The sequence below is a fragment of the Lytechinus pictus genome, chromosome 6 (genome assembly GCF_037042905.1).
Source record: "Lytechinus pictus isolate F3 Inbred chromosome 6, Lp3.0, whole genome shotgun sequence".
NCBI classification, from domain to species: Eukaryota; Metazoa; Echinodermata; class Echinoidea; order Temnopleuroida; family Toxopneustidae; genus Lytechinus; species Lytechinus pictus.
Genome location: NC_087250.1, coordinates 24,089,544 through 24,103,724, shown reverse-complemented (window position 1 = coordinate 24,103,724; position 14,181 = coordinate 24,089,544). Strand labels below are relative to the sequence as shown.

The 14,181-nt window shown below is 35.8% G+C and overlaps 1 protein-coding gene across 1 annotated transcript in view; it reads right to left on the bottom strand.

Moving 5' to 3' along the window:
* LOC129263078 (uncharacterized) overlaps window positions 1-14,181 on the bottom strand; it is an 86,683-nt gene that overhangs the window by 35,093 nt on the left and 37,409 nt on the right. The window contains exons 16-21 of the mRNA XM_064100488.1: window positions 7,840-8,091; window positions 7,162-7,278; window positions 6,561-6,660; window positions 5,634-5,780; window positions 1,399-1,583; window positions 6-88 (exon numbers count right to left, since the gene is read on the bottom strand). Coding sequence (XP_063956558.1) covers window positions 6-88; window positions 1,399-1,583; window positions 5,634-5,780; window positions 6,561-6,660; window positions 7,162-7,278; window positions 7,840-8,091 — 884 coding nt within the window. The remainder of the gene's footprint in view (window positions 1-5; window positions 89-1,398; window positions 1,584-5,633; window positions 5,781-6,560; window positions 6,661-7,161; window positions 7,279-7,839; window positions 8,092-14,181) is intronic.

Genomic DNA, 14,181 nt, shown 5'->3' with positions numbered 1-14,181 from the left:
CTTACCAAATGGGTCTGCTTTCTTCTCTTTGGATGCATCTCTAAGCTCTCTCAGATGGCCTTGATTCCTAGCAGCATCCGAGAATTGCCTATCAATAACAAAAGCGTAGACAATGAATTAGTAATTTTATAAAATACAGAATACCATCACAACCTTAAGAAACATCCCTGGATGAGAAAAAAGTCAATGAATACAACTGATGATGAGATGATGCGTTTAATCAGACCTTCATTTTTGAGGAGCGCGATCGCGCCAGCGCTCCTACCGCGCTCCTTAAATAAAATAAGAACAAAAAATCGCACTCCTAAAAAAAATACCTTCACAAAAAGTTGATGAAATTTCACATTTACATCTTTATATTCACGAAATAGGCATCTGTTTTCCATAATTCCTTGAAATTATTTTGATTAAGTTGGAAACTACAAAAAAAATGAAGAATATTCCCCTCTTTCCCCACTCTGATTTGATTTTCAACTCAGTAAATATTGTAGTCCCATATGTAGACTTTCATGGTGTTGACCAAATGTAAAACGATCGTTTTCAGTTAATGTTGCAACACCATGGAAGTCTACATGTGGGACTACAATATTTACCGAGTGTAAAATCAAATCAGAATCAGGAAAGAGATGGCCATTTCATGGATTTAAAGATGCAAAATGTGAAATTTTAGCAATTTTTTGTACAGTATTTTTTTTTAAGCAGGAGCACAACATTTTGTAAATGTATTTACCCAGCCCTAGTTTCACCACAGATTAATTAAGAGCTACACAGCTGTTGCATTTACAATTTTAAGAAAAATCTACAATTTATCATAAATGTATTGAATTGATTTGAGCTCCTCAAGGAGAGCGATTCTGAGGAGCTCAATTGAGCTCCTCAAAAAAATAAGGATAGCGATTTATTTAGCTCCACAAAATTATAAACGTGAAGGACTGGTTTAATGGTAATTTGGGAGGGTTATCAATATGTGCCATGATGGTATAGTATCTGGGTAATCACGGTAATTGCTATAGGATCGACAAGTTAAACTACTGAGGGTTTCTGAATTTCATATCAAAGATACACATTTGGCAATCGAGATCACGTACAAAAATAAATACTTCTGGATTTTCATAATTTTTTAACTTATTGGACATTATAAGAACTCATATAAAAAAAGGAACAGGTATTGAAATAATTTCCTAGACTAGCATGAGTAAGGTCAAGCAATGTCGACTCGGAACTTATGAAATGTATATGTGTTGTAGAAGACACAGCTTTTTATCAACTAGTATTTGTGATCTAGTAACAATTTAATTACAAATAGTCAGCCATCACCAAACCATGTATTTCCTAAGAGCCTAATAATAATAACATATAGCTCTCAAAGTCCAAATAATAAGGAGGCTCGGAACTTACTTCTCAATCAGAGGGAAAAACTTGAGCACCCGGTCGAGATCCACTCGCTTCAGCATCAACAACTCACAGTAAGATGCTGCACGCACTGTGGCCGTGCGGTAGTCCCCAAAGATTAGGCCCACCTCGCCAAAGTACTGGCCAGGTCCAATATTGCTCATCACACGGTCGCCGTCTTTGGACAAAACCTGGACAGAGAGGCGACAAGAAAATGTAGGTCTTCATTATGCTCTACACAAATAAAATGCAATCCTTTTACTCAATAGGCACAATAAAAATGACAGCTGGTTCCTGGGGGGTTTTTTGTGTGTGTGTTGAGAAGAGTTAATATCTTGTCAAGATTTGATGATGCAAACTTCACGATTCTCATCTTTCAAAGAACTAGAAAAAGAGCAGTTGATAAAGACCAAAAGAAAACAAACACAATTTAAAAAGAAATGCCACAAAAAATCTCTGGGCGTTGTGGCGTGCGCCAGTAATCCAAGCTGTGGGGAAGTTACAAATTGATGCAGAGGTTGGAGGTTCGAGCCCTGGTCACGTCTTTCGGATGGTGAGGTTAAAGGTCGGTCCCAGACGTAAATAATCATATCTGATTGATACACGTCTGCAGCGGCGTAACAGGGGTCGGTGGCCAGGGGGGGCAAGAGCCAAAAATTTCCCGGTCATATCATGGAACAGGCAATGGCGTCATAAGGCAAAAATTTTGAGGGGGCGATATGGCGTATCGGGCAAATTTTTTTTACATTTTTATTGCAAAAATCCAATTTTGTGATAGATTTTGACATAATGTTAAAAAGATGATATCATATTCACCCTCCTCTCTTTCCTTTTTTCTCTCTTTTTTGTACGCCACGGTGAACAGGATTTTTGTTATGACTGTGAGCATCAGGGCGAAGCTTTATATGCTCGAGGGGGCCGAGTATGGCGCTTCTGGCAAGAAGTAGCTTAATATAGGTCCCGAGTGAGCGAGATAAAAAAATCACCTTTTCATGAGAATCTAACATAAAGATAGATTTTAGCGTGATATTCAGAAAAATATAATACACTTTCCTTTCTTTCCTCATTTTTTTTTTGTTTGGTTGTAGAACTTTTGGGGGCCATGGTCCAAACTCATCCATATAACAGTGCTTTATGGGTGGGGTCCAGGGCAGAGCCCCGGAACCTCTTGATATCAAAGCCATTTTTAACCTTACAGACGGTCACTTATTTTAATCAAATTGCGTGTATATTTATATAGCTTTAACACAACACATAAATTCAATGCAGTTGTGTATCGTAATCATCCAAATATTGTGAGGGGCACACCATAGCAAATGTGGGGAAATTTGTAAAAAGTCACCAGCGAGCAAACATCATGTCATATATTTTTTTCATTCATCTCATTTCGCTGCCTCCTTTATTTTCTTTTATTTCCCCTTGGCTGTGGTACGCCAGTGCTTCAACGTAAAGCTTAATGCAGGAAGGGTCCATATAGGGGCCCGTTATAGAACCCATTAAAGGTTACAGATATAGAGCTTAGAGCCCCCACTGCACGGGGTCTTGACTCTTGGACAGAGCCTTTGGAGATTTAGCAAGTTTATGATAGACTTTCATACAACATTATGCTATATACCATCCATTTTTCTTCCCGCTCGTTATCTCAATCCTCGGCAGCCCGGAAGTGTATGTTATCTTGTCCCTATTCTTTATTTTCCAATTTAGATTTTGGCTAATTCCATTCTGCCTTTATTTCCCACTTTTGTTTGCCTTTTTGTCATCTTTAATTTATTTCCTTGTCTTACTAATCATGCTAATGTATTTGTATATCGGGGCAAATTGTTCTTTCTCACTTGTTCTTTTTTCCTTCCTTTTCCCGTTATCTTTCCGTTTTCCCTTTTTATATTTTTTCTTAGTTTTCTTTTCCCTTTTCCTTTCCCTTTCCCCTTTTTTCTTTCCTTTCCCTTTCTTCCCCTTTTTTTCTTTTTCCCGTTTTTTTATTTTCCCGGTGAGCTCCGCCAGGGGGGGCAGCTTGCCCCCCCCCCTGCCCCCCCGCCTGTTACGCCACTGCACGTCTGACAAAACTCAAATACACACACACACACATCTCTGGAACATTTCATGAAACGACTTGTCAGACATTTCATCCGACAAGTCCTGTTTTCTCTGACAGTTGCCATAGTAAGAGTGCCTCACAGCCATTGAAATCTACCCGGTAAGGAAAGTTGTCAGAACTGACAACCTGTCAGACAAAAAATATTGATGAAATGCTCGAGCTCATTTTCCGTTTTACTTAACCCTATCTAGGCGGGGGTATTTTGGGAGTTCATATGGCCGGGGGGGGGGGGCCTCCCAGGCCCCCCTTAAGATCTCGACCGTCGACCGCGCGATTGCGCCGAAATTTGGCACGTGGGTTGCCTTGGACATAATCTACAAAATTGTATAGTAATTTATTTCATGCGAATCGCTATTAAGTGATTATGCTAATTTATGCGTAATTAGTATGCAATTTCATACTTTTTCCTCCAACTCCCTAAATAAAGCTCCAAATGTACTAATTTTGGGTATAGAAACTCTTTGCGGTGTACATGTACATGAAAAAAATTGCGATATCAAATCATTTTCTTATGTATTATATTGTTTTTGGCACTTTCTTATGTATTTCTTTGTTTTTTGACCTTTTGTTTTTCATTGTTTTTTCAATGAAATTTGTTGGGGACTCTTCTGAGATCATAAAAAGCATAAAATAAATACATTTAGACCAGCAAAACTAAAAATAATCATACATTTATAAATTTTGGTTGAAACACAATTTGCATTGACTTTTACACAAAACCACGTTTTTGAGCAATTTTGGGTCTGACATGTACTTACATAATGTTGCGTAATTTCGGAACCACGTATCCGGGTGACCCAAAATTGAACTCAAAAGTTGCGCAAGACTTGAAAGTAATAAGTCAGCGAGCGGCGCAGTCAAAAAAAATTCGCACGGCGAAAATATCGCGCGATTCGTTGAGGGGGGAGGCCTCCGAGGCCCCCCCCCCCCTGGCCTAGAAAGGGTTAAAAATAATGGGACCCAATTCAATAAGATTGTCTGGATTATGAGATCAAAATAAAAGAAGTGGAATGCCTCTGGCGGTCTTAGCTGCATCACGCGTTTCAATATAGCAGCAGTGCTGACTTTGAAAACAACTATAAAATTATTCACAAAAAACACCATATGATGATACAATACTACGTTCATTGACATTTGACCTTGATCCTGTGACTTAAAACTTGTCAGTGATACTTGATTACCCCTATATCCACATTTTATACACTATATCTATAAGCTTTGAAAGGTCATGTGACCTGAAACTCGCACAAGATGTTCAGTGATACTTGGTTACTCTTATGTCCAAGTTTCATGAATCAGATCCATAAACTTTCGAAGTTATGATGGTAATTCAACAGATTCCCCCAACTTGGCCAAAGTTCATTGACCTTTGACGTTTTTCATGTGACCTGAAATTCGCACAGGATGTTCAGTGATACTTGATTAACCTTATGTCCAAGTTTCATGAATCAGATCCATAAACTTTCAAAGTTATGATGGTAATTCAACAGATACCCCCAATTTGGCCAAAGCTCATTGACCCTAAATAAGCTTTGACCTTGGTCATGTGACGTGAAACTCAAGCATCATGTTCAGTAAGACTTGATTAAACTTATGTCCAAGTTTCATGAACTAGGTCCATATATTTTCTAAGTTATGATGACATTTCAAAAACTTAACCTTAGGTTAAGATTTTGATGTTGATTCCCCCAACATGGTCTAAGTTCATTGACCCTAAATGACCTTTGACCTTGGTCATGTGTCGTAAAACTCAGGCAGGATGTTAAGTAATACTTGATTAACCTTATGGCCAAGTTTCATGAACTAGGTCCGTATACTTTCTATGCAGTCATTTCAAAAACTTAACCTTAGGTTAAGATTTTGATGTTGATTCCCCCAACATGGTCTAAGTTCATTGACCCTAAATGACCTTTGACCTTGGTCATGTGTCATAAAACTCAGGCAGGATGTTCAGTAATACTTGATTAACCTTATGGCCAAGTTTCATGAACTAGGTCCGTATACTTTCTATGCAGTCATTTCAAAAACTTAACTTTCGGTTAAGATTTGGTGTTGACGCCGCCGCCGCCGCTGCCGTCGGAAAAGCGGCGCCTATAGTCTCACTCTGCTGAGAGACAAAAACTTTACTTTGAAGTTTGTTTCTTACCTCACAGGTACCTCTTCTAATGAAGTACATCTCGCGGCCCATATCCCCCTGATAAACAACCACATCACCAGGCATGAAGATGAATACATGGAGCTTCAATGCAAGCATGCGTAGGAAGTTGGAGTCACATTCCTTGAACAGAGGCACCTGTGAAAATGGCAATTAGAAGGAAACTCAAATTGTTGGAAACTAAAGGGGAAATAATCGTTGTAGGCTGCAGATTCTTATATCATGTTACTATAATACATGGCAGGACATTGAAGTAAAAGTTCCAAATCAAAAGAGTGTTTTCGGATAGCAAAATCAATTTAACTTTTAAGTTTTAAAAAATACAACAGGTCAAATATTAAGCCCATCACATGTATTTCAGTTGAATAATAATATGAAATTTCTGATAATTTAAGAGGTGATTTCAAAAACCTTACAGTATAAAATTCTTTCTTCAGTGTCAAATCAACACTTCCAAATAACTTCAAGAAAATTTCTCCAACAATCAAACCTCCAGACAAGAACCATCTCTTTGCTTAAAATAGATCCTACATAAGATCCATGACGCCAATAACTGTACTCCATTAGAGGAGAAATTTGGAAGGACAGCTGGCAGACCTATTGTGACTCAAAGTTTTATCTATTAATTTTTTTGCTTGCTTATCACTGGCACAACACAACATAATCTTTGCTTTGTTCATGTGTAGTTTCCTATTTCATGGTCAGTATTATTCTTGTACGATGTTTTTTTAACAATCTTGTCCTTTTTATCTTACTTAGCATCTGGGGAGGTCATCTACTTTTTCTAGTATGTATTTTATTGTTTTGTGTTATACGCCTGATGAATTTTTATGGACCTAAATAACTGGAAATGAAAGCGGTGTAATTTGGGAAAGTGGATATCAAAATCTGCACGATTGCAAAGATTGAGTTGGTTACCTTGCTAAGTGTCTCATGTACATCTTGGTAGGCGATATCCTGCTGAAGCTGAATAGGCATATCATGCATCACACGCTCTCCACCCGGGATAGCCTCTCCTCTGAAATAAGAGAATGAAGGTGATGTTTAACTGAATCAATAAAAAAGTCAAACCTGTCACTTTGTCAGCAGCCACCTGCATACAATCTGTCTATAATGGCCACCAAAATTGTCTCTCATTTGAAAAAAAGATGTGTTTTAGAGCCTGTTTATAAAAGCTACCTGTCTACAGTGGTCACTACTCCTGTTTGGGGAGTGCCCTTAATAGACAGTCACAGGTTTGACTGTACAATAACTTTGCTCTGAAAGTAATAATGTAGTTCCATCTAGAAGTCACTCTGATAATTCACAGAGACGTTGCAACTATCTGCCTATCAACATGCAGTCTCATATTATTGTAGTGATCAATGACCCAATCATTGATCACAACATTGATGTAAAATTGGGTCACACCGCTGAGGAAGGCTGCAGTCAGTAGCTGAAATTTTGAGGTAACTCTTCAATTTTTTTTGTGTTTTGTGATCAGAAGTAAAACATTTTGTTAGCCTTATTTTAAGTGTACCTGTGTCTTCTAAAGACAAGACTGAGATAGTTGATAACCCTCTGTTGTAGATCTAGGCTCAGATTGTGTTTCTTCATGAAATCCTGCGAGGCAAACAGCTTCTCCTGGAAGCCCACTCTGTAGAAATAAATCAAAATCAAACAATGTCATGTCAAAAATTCAAACAAGTGCATACATGCTCTACATTCAAATACTGACCATACATGATTTATTTTCTTATTTTCTTTTTAAAATATTTGGCCTACAATAAGTATGTCTCACTCTCAGTATTCTCAATTTCTCATTACGAATTTCACTTAAGAATTTAGGAACAGGATACATTATCATTTGGAGGCCTAGTGCGTTTATGGCACTGGACACTCAAGGAGTCTGATGATTTGAAGACAGATTTCGGTTTTAAGTATTTTTCTGCTTTTCAATTGCTTTTTTTTCTTATCATTTTTGCTAGGGGGTAGTCATTCTAAAATAGAAATATCACTGATGTTTTTGTTTTGGCTAATGATTGTTTTTCATTTAAATTTTATATTTTATTTATTCCTTTATGCTAATAATGCTATAGTAACGTTAGACCCTAATTCTTGTTAATTGTTTAATTCCTTACCGTTGAGTAAAATATTTAAATCATATAATTAAAATGATTCTTTTAATAAAATCATGATGAGTTAAACTGAGACTGACCTGGGAGCATCTGAGTTTGCCAGTGTAGCAGCGATGGATGAGAGGCAATAGCCGTAGAGGAGGAGTCCCACAAGCATCGCAGCCAGGGCGATGGCGCGGCCGATGGTCGAATGCGCGCTGATGTCTCCGTAGCCCGTAGAAGTCATCGTAGCCGCGGCCCAGTATAGCGATTGAATGTACTCGTGGGACGCCAGTGTGAAAACCTCCGCCTCCGCCGGGTCGGCGACTGGAGCGGCCTGCGCACTGTCGTCGCTGTTCAAACATCGCGAGGGAGGTAAGAATATTTTTTCAGGATTAAAATCACAGAACTGACATCAAATTACCGATTGATAAGAAACCAACTAACTCATCAAGAATTCATAGTCCACTCTGACCAATTGCCAGTAATCTACACTTGAGAAAAGAACTAGCAATCGGGTAGTAACTTCAGCGCCTTTCACGCAATGGAGATTCCAATAATATTTACGGCTATCCGGTCAACCGTGGGAAGCGGAAGTCGTAGTTTGTATTTTTTGTAAACAAAGTGTTCAGTTTAAAATTGATTGGAGGAGTCCAAACTAAAAAAAAAGTGAATACATGAAAAACAAAATGCAGCAAGAATATAACTAACTTGACATTCCGCAACCAAGGTCTCAGAACAGCTTCGATAAAATATTACTTAATATATCATTCAAATAAATTATTCAGTATTTGTAAAGACTATATTCTCTACAACTTTCGTCCAATAGAAAGCGGCCTCGAAAGTATTCGCGGAAATGTGCGAAAGAAAGATAGTTTAATGGGAAATCTTGATTTTTTTTTCATAACGTGCCGCCGCTTTGTGGATAATTTCTACACCATAAGAATCAATTAAATTATCAAGTGTAGTAAACAAAATGACACCCCGCCTGCCCAGGCCAAAAATGACACTAAAAATATGCTCTTTGGGTAATAGTCTTTTCTCCCCAAAACAGCAATTAAATATAGCGAGCTAATACACTTTCCGAGATGTAGAAATATATTTCAAATAAAATTTCCAGAAAAGAAAAAGTCAAATCATACTTACCTATATTTTACATTTCAACCATTAATAACAATGAAAATGAAATGGATAATGCCAATTGTAGCAAAGGCTAAGAAAACTAAATTATCTAAGAAGCGCAAGTTAGAAAGGAAATTTGATAACTGTAAATATCTAAAATGCTTGTTTTCTCGCAACCTATAACAGGGATTAGTAAGCGGCGAATATAATCTATAGATCTATATCTAGAAGCCTGCAGTAAAAATAGCCAAATTCGTATGATTTGCGACAAAAGACAAATGAACCAATATTAGGTTAAAGAATGAACATAGCCAAATTCATATGATTTGCAATAAAAGACAGATGAACCATTATTAGGTTTGAAAAATGAACATGAAAATAATGATGAAAAATAATCCAAAAGTAGGTATACCCGGTCTAAATAAATGTTTTGAGAAAGCAATGAACCTATCATCCTTTTCTCTATGGGGTCGTTTTGTTTTATATCCTATTATCAAAACAAACAACAACAACAAAAACCGTACCAAGTAGATCAATGATAAACAAGCAAGTACCCAAATAAACTTTGATAACAATAACAATATTTTTTTTAACTATTTCTTTGAACTAGTCATAATTCTATTTTAAAAAATACATTAAATCTAGAGTTAAATTTAAGGATACTTGCATTTGAACAAAAAAATCTATTTCATTTCATAATAGCAGTATAAACTTTCATAGACTTTTTTTGTATTTAGATTATCAGTTTATTGGGACATGTTTCTTTTTCATAATATTCATACTAATTTCAATAATGATAATGTCGATAATAATGAAAATGAAAATAATAATTATAATGATAATGGAAAATAATTATAATTGGTAATAATAATAACGGTCACATCAATTCAATAAAAGTATTGGAGATCGTAATGATATTTCTTTCTCGTTCGATTTAGGAACCAGACACACAAAAGAAATCAACTATCCAGCCAATCAGATGAGAAAAAACACTCTAAAATTACGATTTACGACAAATATGTGACGGGCAAAAAATGGGCAAAATGATTTGATGAAATTTGAAGTAAAACCTGGTGTCCCAACATTGACTGTGTTGACTTTGCACATGACCACCATGACCACAATGATTTATGACAGTATGAGTTATCTTGTAAATTCATTGAGTAAGTTGTGAAAATTTAGACGAGGTTCTGTATCATCGAAGCGAGGTCCTCGTAGTACACAACTATGCAAAGAATTTACTACATACATGACCATGACATGAGATTGCTATTCCGCATATTCAAAATATACCAAATGTGTAAGCATTGTGCGAATGGAAAAATGATCATCTGAAATCATAGCGATGGATTTACGATAGTATTAATTTATGAATACGTCTGCCGTTTTATCATTATGTCGGTATGCGGTAATAATAAGGAGTGATACTGAATGAACCAATCACATGATTACTTTGACTTGTGTTTTAAATAATCTTTGTTTCTATAAATATTATTTTGCATTCCCATTACCCTTTGAGTAGCCCACGAAATACAAGCTTGATTTTCTTAGTGAGCCTCTTCATCTTCACAAAATATAAATCACAATGTTCTATTATTGATGTCATATATCCATAAACAGGTATGTATTTCAACTGTGATTGCACATTAATCTCATTTATCGTATTGATTTGTATTTAATCGACCGTATCTACTTTACTTGAGACGTATTTTTTGTGAAAATTAAAAATAAATGAAATGATATTTAATATATTATTTGTATAAGTGTGTTTGTTTTTAATTACACGTAGTGAAAACTGTTTATAGATTAACATTAACCTACTTAATTGACATCATATAACAACAAATACAATGTAATAACATCCTTGTACATGTATTTTAAGGAAAATATACAAATAATAATTACTGGCATTGCTTCACATGATAAATTTAAATTCATCTGAATGATATGTCTAAGTCTACACTCAATGCACAATGGGAAGATAAATAGGAAAGTGTAGGCCTACTCGTAAACCAGCGGGAAAAAATAAATCATGACTCCTCCGTGATTTTGAAATAGATGCCAAGACAAATGACACTGATTAGCTGATTTTCTTATATTGATATTTTTTAAATATATGACTGACAAGCAGGTGAATATCCACACTCTTTGTTCATTTGCAATATTTTGATATCATATTATTTTTTTTTTGTTACATTTCATTCATTTGGATTTCTTAATTTCCGCCTTTTCCGGTAAATAATTATGCGGAATATTTACCTTACGAAGTATATTCATCTAATTTGATTCGCTGGTTTTCGAATATTTGCCTGTACTCGGGTTTTCCAAAGCTCTCAGGAAGTTACTATAAGGTGTACATATATCACCTCCCCTGCAAAAAAAGCTTCATAAATACACTATCCATATATTATATAACGTAAATTTTAACATAGGAATGAGTACTTTGAATGGTAAACCAATTATGCCACTAACTCTAATGATGATCTATCAACTACTGCTACAGATATTGTACTAAATTATAGAATTTTCCCCGATGATGATGATAATAAATGAAGCAAAATGCAGCTAGGCAGCGAGAATGTTGCAAGTTGCGAAAGATGTTCATGCTCCGAATATAAAAGCCACAGTTAAAGTAGTAAACTAACAGAAGAAAACTACAAGTGATGATCATTTTCCAAGTAAAATTAGAAGAAGCATCGTTTGGTAGCTAAAAAAATGTACTAATCAACCATTCCGCCTGCATGCAATTTAACTTGCCTCTAAACTGACCGTTAAACTAACCGTGGATTTTAAAATGTTTGCTTTTTAGTCGTTGTGTTCTAAATACGAGGAACTTTAGATTTTAAAAAAAAATGTGATCAAGCTAGCTCCTGTGATGGACATAATCTAATTACAATTTTGTATTGGTCCTAACTTGAAACTTTGCCAGAGACTCGAATTTTTATCACATTTTCTTCCCTAAATTTGTTAAAATTTTAATCATAATATGCTACGGTACCATATTTATCGTTTTATAAATTGCTTACACCAAAGACCCTGAGTTAGAAATATTACCATACAATATTCATAAGCAAGACAATCAACCAAATATATCTTTCATAATTACCAGCCCCCGAAAGAAAATAAGGATACGTTCATTATCGAACGCTATTTATATTATAATGAATTTCGTCATCATCCAAATCATAATATTAGTGAACTATTATAATAAATATTTTATGTACGTTCATATGTTTGTAAATGATATGTATACCGGTACCTTATAAACTCAGAATTAGAGGCAAGTTTTAGGAGGTTAAAGCAGCAATGATAGAAACCCAATGCCAGAAAGAGAAAGCGAAATACGTGTGAAAAAAAATCATACATAAAAAATACCAAACCATTCATTTATGCTAACCTCGTCGACCCCTTACTGTTGAACACGAAATGTGCATCGCTTTTGAACATGTCCACTTGACAGCTTCGTGGCGTAATCCAAGTTGGAAAAGGGGCGGGGCACATATTAAAGGGGGAGGGGAAGGACACACACAAGGGTAGTTACCATAGTAATTTCACAAGTGGGGCATGTTGTTCACGAGAAGGGCGGGGATTAGTGATTGGACGATAGGGGGTGTTAAAGAAACGCGTAGTAGAAGGAAAAGTTGTAAGTGAGAATCAGGAAGGAAATACACGCACAAAATTCGGGGGAAACGGGTATCATCGGGTAAGCATTGAAGAAACAAAAGGGAGAGAGCGGGGAGAAACATGTTGTATTATAAAGATTAACAAGACAGGAAAAGAACAAACGTTATTGTCAAAAATTAAATTCCAAGTGTTATTTGCACTGATTGTTCAAGTAACGAACACCGAATATCCACTCAACAACTCAACAAAACTATGGTGAGGGGTGAGCTAGGACGGGTGGGGCTGCAGAAGCGAGTGCTTGAATGAATGTGTTACCAGTGTGTGGTGATTCGTGGGCTTACATTATCACAATACTAGTTAGACCACATGTCATGTATGTAATTTCTTAATAGGAAGGGGTAGAGGGGGTGGGGCGGGTGATGCTCTATAGTCATGCAAAACATGGAACAAGTGAACCATAGAGGTGTGGGACCGCATGGCTGGGGCAAGATCCAAGGGTCGGGTGGCATTGTAAGAGCTCATATCAAACTACAATGTATACTCGGTTCAATATTGCTATCCATTTCTACCTAACGTATAAGTTACAAAATGATGTAAGCCTAGATGTTGTCGGGTTTTGTCATATACACCCTGTATACTGAACACTCTAATTATTTCATATCAACACAAATGTACAATATTCAAAAGAAGATTCTAGATAAAATGTAATAAAGACACACTATAAAGCAATGATAATTGTGCGGAAATATATGAGGTGCTCGAATAAATGAAGTAGATCTATAGTTTAGTTTTGGGAGACGCTGCTGAATATATAAAAAGGATCGCTAATGTCAAATTGACTAAAACTGAATCTGTTGATACAAACTACAGTTCAATGAATAAAATATTAAAATGAGAAATACAAAAGATGTTCGTTGTAAAACTAAGAAAATGTATGAAGAAAAGTAATCTGTGCGCGTGGACACAAATGCAACGAAAATAGCTAATAGAGTAACATGTAAGAGGAACAAAATGTATGAAAAAAAATAGTTGGTAGGACGAACTACAATGAAATTTTGCTGTTGATTTCTATCCAAGAATGAAGAAATAAATACAAACGATTTTATTTGGTCTAATATGGTCAACAATGTCTAGATCTGCTGTATGAACAATGAAGACATAGATCACTTATGATTTGACACAGTCACGTTTTGAATTACATGTACAACATCATCACAATAAGAAGATAATCAAATTGTCAAATTCTGACAATTTATGACCTCATCAATAGAATGGAGACACAAGAACACTGAATGGAAAAATTGAATAAAACGTCCTAAACCTAGCTTGACCCTGATTTTTTTTTATATTTGCAATTTATGTAAGTTTAATTCAAGCTAAAAATTGCGAAAAATAGCGCGTGAAATGGAACAAGAAGAAAAGTAATATTAGCACCGATAAAAAAATATGTATGTGCCACAAAAATTTCATTTTGGTGGCAACTAAATCGTTATTTTTTTTTTTTTTTCATTGATTTGAGACTAAAAAAAATTGGTATTGAATTGGTTTAAGGGAGACCGATTTTCTTGACAACAAACAACAACGATAAACTGGCTTTCAAAACAGAGCATATAAGCCGATTACAATTCCATCCCTGCATTGATATCATATCAGTTTTCAAAATGTGATACCACTCGTATCGGGAATTCCTTAAATCA